The sequence below is a fragment of the Bemisia tabaci genome, chromosome 3, assembly GCF_918797505.1.
Source record: "Bemisia tabaci chromosome 3, PGI_BMITA_v3".
Taxonomy (NCBI): domain Eukaryota; kingdom Metazoa; phylum Arthropoda; class Insecta; order Hemiptera; family Aleyrodidae; genus Bemisia; species Bemisia tabaci.
Window position 1 is genome coordinate 41,697,229 of NC_092795.1, and position 16,389 is coordinate 41,713,617.

The 16,389-nt window shown below is 40.5% G+C and overlaps 1 protein-coding gene across 2 annotated transcripts in view; it reads left to right on the forward strand.

The window, feature by feature from the left end:
* Nucleotides 1-13,260, forward strand: part of LOC109039449 (G-protein coupled receptor moody) — a 264,915-nt gene extending 251,655 nt beyond the window's left edge. For both annotated transcript variants that reach the window (XM_072298371.1, XM_072298372.1), the window contains 5 exons: nucleotides 5,630-5,868; nucleotides 7,610-7,895; nucleotides 10,136-10,445; nucleotides 11,737-12,088; nucleotides 12,738-13,260. In XM_072298371.1, coding sequence (XP_072154472.1) covers nucleotides 5,630-5,868; nucleotides 7,610-7,895; nucleotides 10,136-10,445; nucleotides 11,737-12,088; nucleotides 12,738-12,903 — 1,353 coding nt within the window. In that variant the 3' untranslated portion in view covers nucleotides 12,904-13,260. The remainder of the gene's footprint in view (nucleotides 1-5,629; nucleotides 5,869-7,609; nucleotides 7,896-10,135; nucleotides 10,446-11,736; nucleotides 12,089-12,737) is intronic.
* The last annotated feature ends 3,129 nt before the right edge of the window (nucleotides 13,261-16,389 follow it).

Sequence of the window (16,389 nt, forward strand, 5' to 3'; positions counted from 1 at the left end):
GAGAGGAGGCATTTTTATCTCAATTTTTTGGCATCTTTAATCTGCTATAGTTTTTTAAGGATTTTAGAAATGAAAGTGTACGAGGTACCTTGTTTTAGCCTTCGCTTTTTGCCTGTAAATGCCATGAAAACCTTTGTTGATCTTTCACAGGGGTAGGAATCATGTGTGCATTCAAGAAGAGAAAAATTCTGTTGGAATACTAAGCATTACGATCAGCACTTTCTGTTTTGGACTTTCATTTTAGAATGTTTACATTTGAATATTCAACACATATAGAATATAATTTTCCGGCGGCTCATCAAAAGTTTATATGGAATACCTACTGTCAGTTAAAAAATATCCTGGCTTAAAATTTCTTCACTATACAAACTTATGAGTGTGAAGTTGCTAGTTTTGAAGAAGCGGGTTACTTGTTCCTGCGAAAAATAGTTTTTCATAACCTGCCATACAATGGTCTGGTTTCTAGCAATCGTGATTTTCAAATTTTGAAGATTTGACTGGAAAGAGTTACCCTAATACTACGTTGCACAAAAACCGACAGGAGCCGAGATGACATTTTGGGCCACGGTCGCCATCTTGGGTTTACGAATTTTGGAAATTTGACTAGAAATTTGAAATTCTCGTCGAAAAATACCTCGTGATACCGAGTTTCAGCGAACTCGAACGAAGAGAAACCGAGATAGCATATTAGGCCACGTCCGCCATCTTGGATTTGAGTATTTTTAAAAATTGACTAAAAATTCGAGTTTCCGGTCGAAAAATACCCTCAGACACCGAGTTTCAGAAAAATCCATCGAACAGGAGCCGACATAGCATTTTAGGCCACGTCCGCCATCTTGGATTTGAGAATTTTCAAAAATCGACTAAAAATTCGAATTTCCCGTCGAAAAGTACCCCTGATCCCGCGGTTCCCAAAGCTCTAACGAACAGAAACGGAGGCCAGAACCGGGGCTCATTTTAGGCCACATCCAACATTTTGGAGTTGAGAATTTTAAAAAATTGACTAAAAATTCGAGTTTTCCGTTGAAAAATACCGTGTGATACCGCGTTTCGCAAGACTCGAACAAACAGAAACCGAGATAGCATTTTAACCCACGTCCGCCATCTTGAATTTGAGAATTTTAAAAAATGGACTAAAAATTCGAGTTTCCCGTCGAAAAATACCTCCTGACACCGAATTTCAGGAAAATCCATCAAACAGGAGCCGAGATAGCATTTTAAGCCATTTCGGATTTTCGGATTTTTTGAATTTTGACAGATTTTGATTTAAAACGCGTGATCCCCAAAATCGAAGCTCAGATTCGGATTCCTCGTGAAAAATCGATGCAATTTCATGTATCATACCCTGACACCGAATTGCAGGAAAATCCATCGAACAGGAGCCGAGATGGCATTTTAAGCCACATCAGTCATTTCAGATTTTCGAATTTGGAAAATTTGACTTAAAACGCGTGATGCCCAAAATCGAAGTTCAGATTCGGATTCCTCGTTAAAAATTGATACAATTTCATGTATCATATCCGAGCATAGCGTGGAGGAAAGAGACGAAACGTGAGCATACTGATTATTCTAACATATGATACATGAAATCTCATCAATTTTTCACGAGGAATCCGAATCTGAGCTTAGATTTTCGATATTACGCGTTTTAATCTATTTAAAATCGTAGGAGAAATTACAGAATTGTCCTTGAAAATTGATCACACATTAGTGTTTTTATACGTCATTGAACGTCTTTTCTTCACGCTATTCTAAAATTTGATGCATGAAATCGCATCAGTTTTTCACGAGGAATCCGAATCTGAGCTTAGATTTTCGATATTACGCGTTTTAATCTATTTAAAATCGTAGGAGAAATTACAGAATTGTCCTTGAAAATTGATTATACATTAGTGTTTTTTTACGTCATTGAACGTCTTTTCTTCACGCTATTCTAAAATTTGATGCATGAAATCGCATCAGTTTTTCACGAGGAATCCGAATCTGAGCTTAGATTTTGGATATTACGCGTTTTAATTTATTAAAATCGTAGGAGAATTACAGAATTGTCCTTGAAAATTGATCACACATTAGTGATTTTTTACCCCGTTTTTCTTCTACGTTCATGTAATGATATTAGATCAACAGTTGACTCATCGACTAGTCTAGCCTAACCCCCCAGAATCAGTCTAAAGGGCGAACGATTTTATCAGATAAGATGTGCGGTCCTAGTTTCCGGGCAATTGCGGTTTGATGGAAGCTGCGATGAGGAGAAACGGAAGATATGCGAAACTCGGGCGGATATTAGTGAGAAACTAGGTAGGGGAAAGGCTTTCTTCCCGAAAAGTTAGTGTTCGGGCCAACTTACATGGTCACTGGAGCATTGTATAGCAGGTTGTGGGAAACTATTTTTTTGCAGCAACAACCAATTGGATTGCATTTTGCAAAAGGGAACTAAGAGCATTTCAATGTTGCTGAGATTGTGCCACTTAGGTACATTCTTTGCAAAAAGTAAACTTTGCGACGGTAATTTTCGTCTTGAATTCAAAGTTTATTGGGAGTAGAGGTGAAACTAGTTTAGATGATCGTTTATGTTTGCAAGGTTAGCGACATTGGAATGCTCTATCACAGGTACAAAATTTGCACCATCAGAACTAAATTGGACGTATGTATGCTAGAAGGAAGTATGTTGCACGTAAACCCTATGCACATAGTACCTTTTATCATAAATATAACGTACATATTTTCCAATTCCGATAAAATTGTATTTTTTTACTCAATATAACCACCAGGAATCCCGGACAGAATTTTTTTTATCCGAAATCTTTTTTTTTTGTACTCGTAGTCATTCTTTGTCTTTCTTTTCAAATCGAAAATGTAGATAGCCGTAGACGTTACGGCTGTGTTCGTAACTACTACCACTAGATAGAACCTTTCTGATAATTTCAATCTGATGCACGTCACACAAAAATTTCAACAAAATCTCACGCGAGTATCTTATGTCACAGTTTGTACTTTTGCAGTGTCATATCGTTGTGATACCTTACAAAAATATTTTTCTTGAGCTGTTCTGTTGAATTTTACTCGAAGTTTTCAAACTGTTCTGCTAGTGATGCAAAGATTAATGCCTCCATTTAATCACAACGTATACCATACAGAGCCTTCCTAAAAAAAAAAAGGCTGTTAAAAGAGTGACTGTGGATACGGCTCTTCATAATGTCTTCCTATAGGCAGAGGACAGAATTGAATTGAAAAAGGGAATTTTTCGATAAAAATTGAGTTTAAATTAGGTCATAATTTAAGTTACACATTCTTCATATCACCTCAAAGACGCTACGGGGAAAATTTGAAGAGAACAAAGGTATAGATTTCATTTTGCTGTAAGAAATCACTGTTTCTAGCTCATTCATGAAAGGGCCAATCTGCATAAGAAAACTTACGGCATATTCGTTGTTTCTAAAATGAACCAGAAATACTGATTTCTCATTGCATGTAAGTTCGGTTCATGTAAATCATGTGATTGTCCGTGGGCGAAGATCTCTCAACCCGTGGACAAAAATTTTAGAGGAGCCATTCTCATTTGGAGAGGGTCGAAAAATCAGATTTTGGGATGTTGACGGATAAACCTCTATAGTGTTCTTGAGAATAAGGTAGAGCGAATCACATTGTTGCCAAATGGTTTTGAAAAATAAGCTCTTATTTGTACTTACATAAATCCATGTAGAATATCCGCATTTAAGCGCACAACTTGACCTGTTCCAAGCTAACACCGTATTGGAATTAGGAAACTTTTTAAGGATACATGTTTCCTTAAATTTAGGACTAGTTTTTTTTCAGTCAGGATAAACACGATTCTCAAGAGTTTGGCTATATCCTGCCGTGCTAAGGAAAAACGCCGCACGAACATTCAACAGTTGCCAGATTTCTTTCGATAAAATGTTTATTTTGAGGAGAATGAAAATTATGAATATATTTTCTTAAAATTATCAGACGCTTTAGATCAAATTACAAACAAAATTATCCGAGAAATTGGCTGACAAATATTCAAAAACTTTCCTGAAAATTAGTGGTTTGCCAGAGGAAATTTGGCAACGCCTGAAGTCTCATGCGACGTTTTTTCTTAGCACGGCAGTATATCGGTCCATTTAACCTCCAATCCGATACTCGTGCTAATTTTAGAGGGATCGTGCGTGTGCGATGAGCATTTCGGGGTGCGGGCACATCAAAGACCGCGTAGTCCGATGCGTCGAGATTCTCCCTCGCCCCCTTCCCCCTTCCTGGGAGGGGTAGCTTTTTTCATCTGGTCATTATAATGGAGTGGCAGGAGTTTTTAGTCGTTTGGACAATTATCCGTATTTGTTCTGGGCGAACGTGCCAGGTCGGCTGAATACACTGACCCAGTTCCCCGACCCAGTTGACGGAGGCGTCTTCGGCCGGGGAACATTTCAATTTAGTGTCGAGTAAAAGCGGGGACACTATAGGGGCACTAATCCCCATTAACGCCCCTTCCGTCTCGCCGGGGCAAGGTGCAGATTCCCGTTCGACGACGCAATAACCGTGTCGTCGGGCTCTCAAGGGCGTTGCATGGGAAGCTGCCTGTCGTGCGTCGCGCAAGGTCACGCCTACCCCTCCTCCCCGTCCCCCATCGGGGTGGCGGGCTCGTTAGCCTTTTAACCACGTTTTTAATTATTTCTTACATTAATTTTCTTTAAACAAGCCTCCTGCCTTGTAAGATATTGGTTTCTTTCGTAGTGCCGCTCACTAACGGATGGCGCGGAAAATATCAGATTGTAAAATTTAGGATTCCACCAAATCCAATGGAATTTTAATGAGTACGGAAAGGAAAAATTGAAGATGAAAAATTGCCAGCAAATCGAAAAATTCAATTTTTTGTTAAATGTAGGGGTCTTTCTTAAAGTCAACCTTCGGAAATTTTGTTCTCAGAATCTTTCAAACGCTAAAGTGAATATTATGCATGCCTGTATAAATTAAACTTTGAATTTCTTTATCTTTTGTACTAAGTACAAAGCATTGCATACGCGTTGGCGTACGTGCCATTCTCTACTCAGAGTTTAAAGAGAACACCTGTAACAAAATCCTTACCGTTTCTATTCAGTCGTTAGTAAGTGACCTGGTCAGACTATCACTTAAAAGTACCGCCCAATATATATCCGGTTGTTGAAACGTTCATTTTTAAGGCCCTGTTTCTTAAAATAATACTCAAAACATTGAATTAGGAGGGATGGAAGGGCAAGTAGAACCGACAATTAAGTGTCCAGCAGCATATTATAAATTCCTTTTAAACATAACTATTATGTATCGTTATACCTAAGGATCAAAGTTCCCCAGTATTTAATGCCTGGAAAGTTAAGTACCCGAAAACTTTCAGGTGATGCAGAGTGTAGAGACACGTTTGTTTGAGTGTATGTGTTTCTTTGTCAGAGTTTCGCGGCAACGTTAGTTACAGCCGGAAATTCCTGAAAAATTTCCGCTCTTGAGGATGGGAAAGTTAAAATTCTAATCTAGAGATTTGATTTGGAACTTTCTTAGAGGAACTCATTTCGTTAGAAATCTAGAAATTTGTCAATGGATTTTTTCCGTGCAAAGGCCAATTAAGACTGAAGAATCGGCTGATTTTTTTTTGTTTCAGGTGCGAAACGCGACTGCAGTGTTCATAATCAACCTGAGCATAAGTGACCTGATGTTCTGCTGCTTCAACTTGCCCTTAGCTGCCTCGACGTTCTGGTTCCGCTCGTGGAAGCACGGAGAGCTCCTCTGCCAACTGTTCCCGTTTCTCCGCTACGGGCTTCTTGCCGTCTCCCTCTTCACCGTCCTTGCCATCACCATCAACCGATATATCATGATCAGCCATCCTGACCTCTATCCTAAGTAAGTTTCCCCCATTCATTTATATCTCGTTACGATTTCGGTGAATTTAACTAGAATCCAGCAATTTCAAACGGTATGACCGCATGACGAAATGTGCGGAAGCCGTTGCGCTAATATGCTTATAGCGTCGACCAGCGACCGCACTGTGTCATAGGCGCAATGCGTGAAGTATCCTTGCGTTCTTGTAGGCGCTGATCTGCGTTTGCTAATACGCAAAATATACGTTGCCTACGAGAATGGAGGGGCCGTAACTACTCGGTTTCGTGACGTCAAACTAGTAGAGTAATCGCCGTGTTAGTCAATCAGAGCCGCCGTCGATCGGCCGAAGTTGCGGCGCGTTTGAATCATAGTGGGGTAACGATTTTCAGTATTTAGTCGTGTTTAGCTTTTATTTCCTCAATTATCAGATAATGTAATCTATGAACTAGGCAGTTTTCTGATGTAAAATTTTATCTTCCTTCAAAAGCGGTTCTCATGAACTTTTGCATTAGATGAAACCTTGAAAAGATTTTAGAACAAGAGGAATATGTGTCATGCGTTCTCCCATAAGGACACATGTAAAATCGCGACCGAGTCTCATCTCCTAGCGTGACGTCACTGAATCGTAGTTACGGCCTCTCTATTCTCGTAGGCAACGCGGAAGCGTGCTATATTCCGCCGGCGCACAGTGAATCGAGTCAATTAGAGAGGTCGGGCAAGAAGTTTTTAACTAAAACTGAAAATTTTGATGTTTAATTCGTCAAATTTTAAATTTTAAAGTGTGCTTCTAAAAGAAAATGTCACAAGGAAACCAATGGAGCCTCTTTTAAAACCTCAAAGTTTTGTATGAACGGATTTACAAGCTTTTGAAGTTTCCAAATTTTGTGCGACCTCTCCCATCGACTCGATCCACTGAGCGCCGGCGCAGCGCTACCGCAGCCACGCCATGACACGACTCTAGTTGCGTGAGGGAAGGTAAAGCGCCTTCAAAATTTTGCACGCAACACGGGCATCCATTAAGCACGAATAGTTGTATGTAGGAGTCGTCGTCAATGTCGCACAGCGCCTGCCTAGGATTTTTCAGATGTATCGATGGTTAAACTCGGAAATTGCTCATTTCGGTTTGCAACGCTGCAGATTTACCTCGGTATCCTTTCATTAGAGAACAAACCAGCCTGAATTGTCCGCAATATCCACGCTTTTTCTTCTCTGCAAATGTCAAATTAGTTTGGTTCAGTTCGGTAGTGGTACATATTTTGAGAAGCAAAACTAATAAGGATACGTCGTTCCTTATTAGTTTGCCCACAGATGTTTCCGTCGTCTTATTTACTAAATTCGATAGGTTCACTTTTTTCTTTTTTTTGCTTCTTTAACGCTACAACGCAAAAGTTGTCGATTCTCTCCACCGCATTCTTTCAACAAGCGTTTTTAAAATACTAAAAACAGCTGTCATCCAGCAACATAATTTATTTCAAAAAAGTATACTGGCGAATTAACGAAGTAATTATTACTCAAGTCCTTAAAAATGTACTTTTTCATTTTTAACCAAATGAAAATTTATGCTGCGCTTAAGTAATAACAAATAGGTATTATTTTCCCAAACAATCTATTTTTTTATTGATGAAAAAGTAAAATTTTAGTAATACAGTACGCAATTGACGCTAATACAACAGCACACGGTGACAAATGGATTGTAATTCTGTTCTCAGAGGCACCGTCAAGTTATGTGCAAGATTGTAATTATCTTTGTCTTCGTTTTCAGGATTTACAGTGCGAAAAACCTGGTGCTGATGGTGGGCAGCACGTGGCTCCTAGGGTTCGGAGCGTTGGTGCCCACGTGGCGGGGAAAGTGGGGTCAGTTCGGGCTCGACCCCACGGTGGGGTCCTGCTCCATCCTGCCCGACGCCTGGGGTCACTCGCCCAAGCAGTTCCTCTTCCTGACGGCTTTCGTCATCCCTTGCGTGTGCATCGTTTCGTGCTATGCTCGAATCTATTTTATCGTTCGCCTCACCACCGTCAACTCCCGACAATCCCGCAAAACCAGCAAGGTAAATGCACCTCCGAACCACTTGAAAAACTAAATAAATCATAGTTCATGAAATGAGGGGCTTGGAGGACAAGGTGGATAAATGCAGGTTTTGATATTTCGAGAAATACACGTTTGAAGTTTCGAAATTAGATGCATCCTTATGGCGGAAATAATGTCTAGACTGACCCTTTGACACTCAATAATTGGAATTAGGGGGCGATTTTTTTACAGAAGATGCAGGCTAGCTTTACTTGAAATCATTAATATGTCGATTTTTTTTTTAAAAAATGCACTAATCCTTGTCCTCCAAGCCCCTCAAATATTTTTAAAAAAGTACGTTAAAAGTTACGTGAATTCTCATTGAATTCTTCTCTTACTCACATGCAGACCGGAGGCTCTTAATATCGCAGGCACAAGAATAAGCTAGAAGGAAAATGGGGGGGGGGGGGATGACTGATTTTTTTCGGCTTAGTGGGGGAAAATTAAATAGATGCCTCTTTCTACTCATATGTCATAACTAATGATAAGTCACGAAATTCGGTTATAGAACATTTCGTCAACGATTTTTTGTCCGCGCACCTGTTTTTTCCAGTAATTTACGTCCATGCGTTCTTTCGGCCCGGGAGTTTTGGTCCACGTGCCAGTTGAGACCCAAAGTTAATTGTCCCACATGTAAATACAAACGACAATTGCTCACGACGTTTTTGGATGAAAATGTATAATGTCTTGGAAGAATGAGGGTTTGCTTGTTTTTTTGTTTTGTCTGTTTGGTCCAACGGAGAATAATATGTAGTTGAGAGTTTTGGTAAAAATGGGGGAGTGTCAATTCCATGAGACAAAATTCTCTAAAAGTCTCTACACATCTTTGGTGTAACAGGACTTAATTATCTTTCAAGAAATTCCCACCTTGTTATACCTGAACCGGATAAACCTCTATATTTGCCTCAGCTAAAGGCTTTTAGATTTTTCCTGTGTACGATAAGTATCTTAATTTATTTTTCGAGGAAAGATCTGTGCTTTTAAAGGATGCCTGTCATTCTTAATACATTCGATTTCGTATAATACTGTGCAACGCATCTGTTGTGAAATAGTTGCTTCAGGCACCGCCGCATGGCGGGCGGGCGGCCAGCGCAAAACGGGCATTGGCGCCTACAAACCTAAGTGGATACTTCAAGCATTGTGCAATACGTGAAGTATCCACTTAGGTTTGTAGGCGCCTGGCGCCAGTGAACCTCTTGCGCTGGCAGCACGCCGCGCGCCGCTCTGTTAGGCTTTAATATTTATACTCGCATAGTCAGCGTTTTTAAACTCATGATTTTGAAATTTTTGCACACTCTGCATTGATCATTCTCATTTAAATTGATGGGGGAAAATATAAATCAATTTATTAAATGAGAATAATAATATAATCTGCGTTTTTTTAAATATTGGTGGTTCCGTGTCAAATTGAATGATTTCCAAGGCACTTTAATTTTTCTTTTAAAATTAACAAACAGAAATAAGTAACTTCCGAAGAGTTGACTTCTAAAACGGAAAATTTCCTCATAACCTAGCAACATCCTCTGAGCGTAACTCTCGCTGCTCTAAAAAATAAAATTGATTCGTTATTGCTAAAACTGAATGTTTTGTATTGTGTCAGAAACTCTGACTTCAACTTCCAGACTTTCTCGATTCTTAATTGTTTTCTTATCTAATCATTCCCCGACCGGCGCGCGGCGCACAGTGTATCCAGACAATTAGAAAAGTCGGACGTGAAATTTATGACTAAAACTGCAAATTTTCATTTTTAATTCGTCACTTTTTAAACTTTAAGGGGTAGGTAACTCTGAAATAAAATTTCACGGGAAAATCAATGGAATCACTTTTCGAACCTCAAAGTTTTGTATAAACGGAGTTATTAGCGTTTAAAGTTTCCAAATTTTGTCCGACCTCTCCTATTCTGTCGTGCTAAGGAAGAACGCCGTATGAACCTTCAGGCGTTGCCAAATTTGCTTCGATTAAATTCGAATTTACTGGGAAAGTTGCAAATATTTTTCTTCTAATTTTTTCAGACAATTTTGTCCGCAATTTCATCTAAATCATCTGAAAATTTTAAGGAAAAATATGCTAAACTTTCCTCAAAAATACGTGTTTTATCCGGGAAAATTTGGCAACTCTCGAATGTTCATACGGCGTTCTTTCTTAGCACGGCAGTATTGACTCGATCCACTGTGCGGCGTGCCAAATTCGACTCATGCAATTCTTTTCCTCTTTGATCAGGTGAGCTATTATGCGGGGAAGCACGGGAAGGCGGAAATGCGGAAGCTTCGGCCGAACTTCTCGACGGACGACTCGGCGATCGGGACGAGCAGCTGCTCGGCGCCCTCCTGCTCCACCGAGAGGACCACGGACAACTCGCAGGCCCAGTCGGAACTCTCCCGCGACGTTGTCCTCCACATGATGACCCTCCCTCACCCTCACCCACACCCACACCCCCACCCGCATCCCCCGCCCAACCCCAACTACTTGCTACCACCTTCCTCGCATCGATACAAGATGACCATTCTCCCGGATCCATCTTCGTCATCTGGTGAGTATATACACAATTCCAGTCAAGTTTTAAATCTCCATTTACCATGGTGTAGGAGAAGCATGATATTGATGGCTGAAGTGGGAAACAACGTATTTCCATTGCGGTGTATCAAAATTACCGTTCGTATTTTATTGACTTTTTGGAGAGAAACAAGTCAACTTTATGGCTTGATTTTTATACAGAATGGCCTGCTAATGGTAGAGAAGAAAACTCAAGGAAGTTTTCAAGAAATTACGTCATGACTTGTGTTCCAAAGAAAAAATACAAGAGTGACAGGAAGTTTGCTGCGTCGCAAACTCTCCAGCATGGCGATAAGTGGTTTCGCACTTTGGTCATCGCTATGCCACGTCTCATGAGAGAACAAGTTGCTAGCCTCAGAAACATAATTGGATTCCAATATGATACCAAATTTCTAAATCAACATGATACTTTATGAGCCTATTTGAGTTTTATACCCCATGGTTACTATGAAGATTAAAAGGAAAAAGATTGAAAAAATAGCTCGTCCAAGCAACCTTCTCAGACCTCAGCCTTGGAAACCAACGTATAATGGTCTCAAGGTAGACAGCTAGGTTGAATAACCCTGGAGGTCTTGTGATGAAATTATGCAGTTAATTTGCTGGACAGGACTAAGCTATAAGAAAGAGTGGAGTTATGTGATTGGTCAACCATGTCTATTGGACAACTGACAACCGCATTGGCATCCAATTTTATCGCTCCTATCCATCTTGGTTTACTTTAATCCATCTAGAGACAAGAGACAAGAGACCCTCCACTGGCCTCTTGGCGACAGGTGGAGGCACTGGAAGTTTTTACTTTCGGGGATTTAACAGTTCCTTAAAGAGAATTATAAGGGAGCAACAGTCATCACCCTAATTTCGGCTGTTGACCTACCTACGTGGTGGATGATGAGCTTCGGGTGACGTCATGGGCCAAGCAAGTTTCCCAAATTTCGGCCATTTTCGGCTTGTTTGCGAAACGAAACTGCCAACTCGTTGTTAAACATCAACCATGTAGGTAAGTCAACAGTAGAATGCTGAAGTCCCGAAAGTAAAGGCTTCCACCATGGCCAAGATACTAGTGAAGGGTCTTTTGTCTCTGAATCCATCAGACAAACTAATAATTTCAATGATCGGTCTGCAGAGAGTTACAGAAGCTAAGTTTTCTCTCCTACATTAGGTGAGACGGCCTCTACGATATTTCGTACATGATCTGCCTCAAGCCACGTCCCTTGCCTTTTTCGTTTGATCTTCTTTCACCTCTGCAACCTGACTGGACTTGTTTGCAGGTATCGACGGTGGGGTGGAGCTTGACGACGGGGTATCGTCGGGGACCTCGGCGTGCAGCAGCCGGGCGACGTCGCCCTCAGCGGCGCCGCACAAGAAGCGGACCTCGTTCGGGGGTCGACGGCTGTCGTCGATGCGGGGCGCTCTCTTCCGGCGCAACTCCCTCGCCCGCCACCCCTCCTTCCGGCGCCGCAGCCAGGCCCCCGGCTCCCCGGGCAAGATGAGCGCCAAAGACCGCAAGCTCCTCAAGATGATCCTCGTCATCTTCGGTGCCTTCGTCATCTGCTACCTGCCCATCACCGTGTCCAAGATGCTCCAGTCTTTCGACGAGTATCACTACCTTCACGTCGGCGGGTATGTATCAATATCTATCTCCGGTTCAGTGGCGTGGCATGCTTTTGCGATATATAGATTGATCAGTCATATAAACCTATACAAAAGGATCGATAAACAGGGTGTCCACAACAAACACCTTAATAGTCGATTCTTTATCATAGCTTCAAATGGGAAAATATCGATAGCTGATCATTCACGTCCCGCCACTGCTCCGTTTATGGTACAAGAAAACAGCCGTATGAATGCAGCAGTATGGGGATACCGCGTAGCGTGGCATAATAGTCGGTGTTGGTCTGACCTGAAAATTGTTGGGGTGCTGATACGTTTTGAGGGACCCTCCTCTCAGGTGGAGCCTCTCTAATTAACCTAAAGTCTTCCTTTGTGTGGGTTTTTCAAGTGTTCGGGGGCCTCTACAGAAGTCCTCCCGGTGTCCCCTGAGCAACCAGTCAGAATTTTTGTGATGATGAGGCACTCCAGTATCCCTTGCCACAATGCCCCTGCCAAAAGTGGAAGTCTACTTAACTTTTGGGACTTCGAAATTAAATTGACGACCACCCACTAGCTTGCTACTGAGCTAAGGGTCTGGCAATTTTATCAGCAGTCGTGCGTGATATGGAGTAAATATTACGTTTTTATGTACTCATGCAATATTATTTTTTTTTTTCAGATACATGCTGATATACTTGACCACATGCATAAATCCAATTATCTACGTGGTTATGAGCTCAGAGTACCGACAAGCTTACAAAAATCTCCTGTTTTGCAGAGGGTACACTGAGACCCAGCCAATCAGGACCGTAGGCTTCTACAGAAAAAGTTTCCAGCGGGCCTGACATCCGCCTATAGTCGAGGAGAAACGACAGAAAGCGAGGGATACAGACAGCGGACATACCCCAGATTTATGTTTTTAAAGAAATGATTTAGTAACTCGTTGAATATTGGTGCAGGTGGTTCTTTTGAGAGCGAAATATGTTTGTAATTACTAGAATTTTATTCTTTGAAATGACAATTTTGCTGTTGATGTTACTTGTGCACTGCCATGCAGGCCTGTATCGATTGTTATTTTTTGTCAAGAAAAGAGAGGAAGAGTTAATTGAACAGTGCGATCATGCAGATAAGTACAAGTAGACTCAGTTTTATCTTAGTTTTATCTTAGTTTTATTATCGTAAAAGCGGTGGTGATATAAATTTGAAAACATACCCGATTTCAACCAAACTTCGGATTTTGATAGGCCTATATGCCAATAGTAATCCCTGAAAATTTCAGCCCCCAAAAATAATTACAAGAGGGGGGGCGGGGGGTCAAAGTTGGAAAATCGTGCAAAATTCAAACTGCTATATTTCGGCAACGGTTACAGCTTTTTGAATGCGGTTTGGACCAAAAAACGCAGAATTGTATGTAGTTTCTATTTCATGTATCGTTTGTTACAAAATTTCAACGCAACGTTGCCATTTTTGCAATTTTTTCAATTCTTATTAAATTTTGACCCCTTAAATTTGGCAACATTGTAAATAGCAAAAAACGTCATCTCGCGATTTTGACCAAAATAAGATATGTTGTTCTCAATGCAATTCCCTACAAAACAGCACAAGTCGCATACTGGGGAAACGATTGGTTCGCAAGTTACAGCTTCTCAAAGTTGCGCACCTCGAGGTTGTTGCGCGCTGCGCATGGTATTAGCGCGCCTTGCCTCGAACTACAGCGACTTATTCACGGTTTAAAAACGCTTAGACGCTTTCATATGTTCTATTCTACTGTATTTTTCATTAGAAAACGAGAAAAGGTCCACGGGTACCAAAAGAAGGGGGGAGGGAGCCGTAAATGATAGCCTTTTTTTACGCTTTTCGCAATATTTTTAACTCAAACGAGCGGAATTAGGGCTCCTTGCACCCCCCCCCCCTTTTTAACTCACGCGTTCTCTTTTCTCAGTTTTCTAAGGCAAAAATGATGTATAATTAAATGCAACATCTGAAAATAGAAAGGTGTACCCGCTTGGCGACCGAACCCTGCACAAACAGTAGAATTTGCATGAATGGACACACTTGAAATTCTTATTTTCTTCAGGAGCTATTTCTGAAGTATTTTTAAAATTTTTAAACTATATCGATTCATCGATTTTCGACAATATCGCAGTATTGTATTTTTCTGTGAACACTGAACGATTTGGTAGGATTGGCTACCTTACACTGCATAGGGCGCGCGATCATTGATGGACCGCGGAGTTAGGAGATTGCGAATCCTTATCTGATCTATGGGTATTATTTTAATCAATCGTGAAGATAGATTAGCACAACACCGATGATAACATGCACATTGCAAATTGTAATAACACCTGTTTAAACTGATCAATTAGTTGACCTCTATCTTTCGATCGAGCCGGGTTATTTTCTTAAATCCTGTCATTTTTCTTTTACGATGAGTGGTAATGTACAAACATGCGTTGAGTGTAAAGTCTCGTTAGAGAAAAAAAGTCGTAAAGACAAAGTTTGCCGAAGTGGACAGTGGTTTTGTTTAAAATGTAGTGCGGAATTTCTCAGGAAATCGTCGGAAGTCGCGGAAAAACCCCCTGAAAAAGTGACAATTGGCTTTAAGTCTCCCTCCGTTAAAACTCACCGTAAATGTATTTTTGATTGCTCAGATTCATTAGATTCAGGTAATTTAATTTTTTTGAACAAACAGCTGAGAAGTGCAATTTTTTTTGAGTATAAGTTCATTATACGAGAGGGCAGTCGGTGTTGTGCTCATCATTTCACAAACGGTGTTTTGGATCCTTTATTTCTATCCGGTTTCATTGATAAATGCTCTGAGTCTTCTTCTTTTAGTGCAGGTGAAATTGAGGAGTTATTGTCAATAACGTGCAAATACCACAATTCATCCTCCGGAAAGTCAAGTGATAGTGCGACAGGGTTTTTTTTAAAACTTTCCGACCATGACATTCAGGTATGGACCGGCCTAAATAAATTGCAGTTCGAGACTCTACTCGAGTATATACCTGAAAAAGATGACTGTGTTTTGGGTGCTTATTTGATGTACTTGTACGCTGGAATTACTCAAGAGCAAATAGCAACAATTTTAAACATATCACGAAGCACAGTTAGCCGTAAAATTACTGAATGCAGGCAACATTTAAACGATAGTTTTGTACCGGTGTACTTAGGGAATTTTTTGCGCGAACAAATTCGAGCCGAACAATCTAATATATCTCGTGTTTTAAATTGTGTGAAGGAAGGAGATGACACTTTAATCACTATTTGGGACGGTACTTATTTGTTTTTACATAAAAGTTTAAACTTTAGGTTTCAGCGTCAGACTTTCGGGGGCCAAAAAAAGAGAAATTATGTAAAACCCATGATAGTGACAACAACAAATGGGTTGATTCTTGAAGTACTAGGTCCTGATGAATTGTATGCAGGAAATGTCTCCGATGCAGATATTTTGAAAAACATTATAAAGACTGACTTTTTTAAGAAACTCTTCAAGCCAGGTGATATCTTTATTTTAGATCGTGGTTTTGAGCGAGTAAAAGATGACCTTGAAGCACTAGGATTCAAAGTAACGATCCCTTGCCTAAAAAGGGATAATTCTCAGCTCACTACTTTAGAAGCTAACCAGAGTCGAGTTTGTACAAAGCAGCGGTGGGTTGTAGAGGTTGTAAATAGTAGTTTAAAGCGGTTTAAGTACTTGCGTTCGGTGATTCCCTCTCAATCATATCCATATCTATACACGGATGTTCGAATCGCAGCAGCTATCCACAATAATTTTTTCCAAAGGCTTTACAGCGACGAAGATGATTCTTCTGTGGCTACTTGCATGTTAGCGAATTTGGAAAAAGAAAATATTCTCCAAAAGGTCGTCGAATGTGAATCATTGGTGAGGAAGTACAAGAACTTCGAGAAATTATCAGAGGCCCATCTTCAAGATTTTCCGATCTGGGAAAGCAGTGACTTTAAACCATTCTGTGGAACTTATCAGCTTTCATTAGCACGCTCTTACATCGGGGATCATTTATACTCGGGAAAATATGAATTTCAAGTGTGCAAAGACTCTTACATGCCTAGTTTTTCTAATTACGGATTTACAGTGAAAAAATCACAATTTTTGAAGTGTAAACTGCTGTCTCGCCATAAATCGAATAAAGTTTATTCTATATTTATTTTAATTGATTTAAAAAAACGTTCGTCAGAATCGATTATCGGTAACTACTGTACGTGCAAAAACGGTGCTCGCACTATTGGTACATGCGCTCATATCATCGCTATCATTTGGTATCTTGGATACGGCAGATATCAACAGAATTTTAAAGGCCCATCGGATTTTC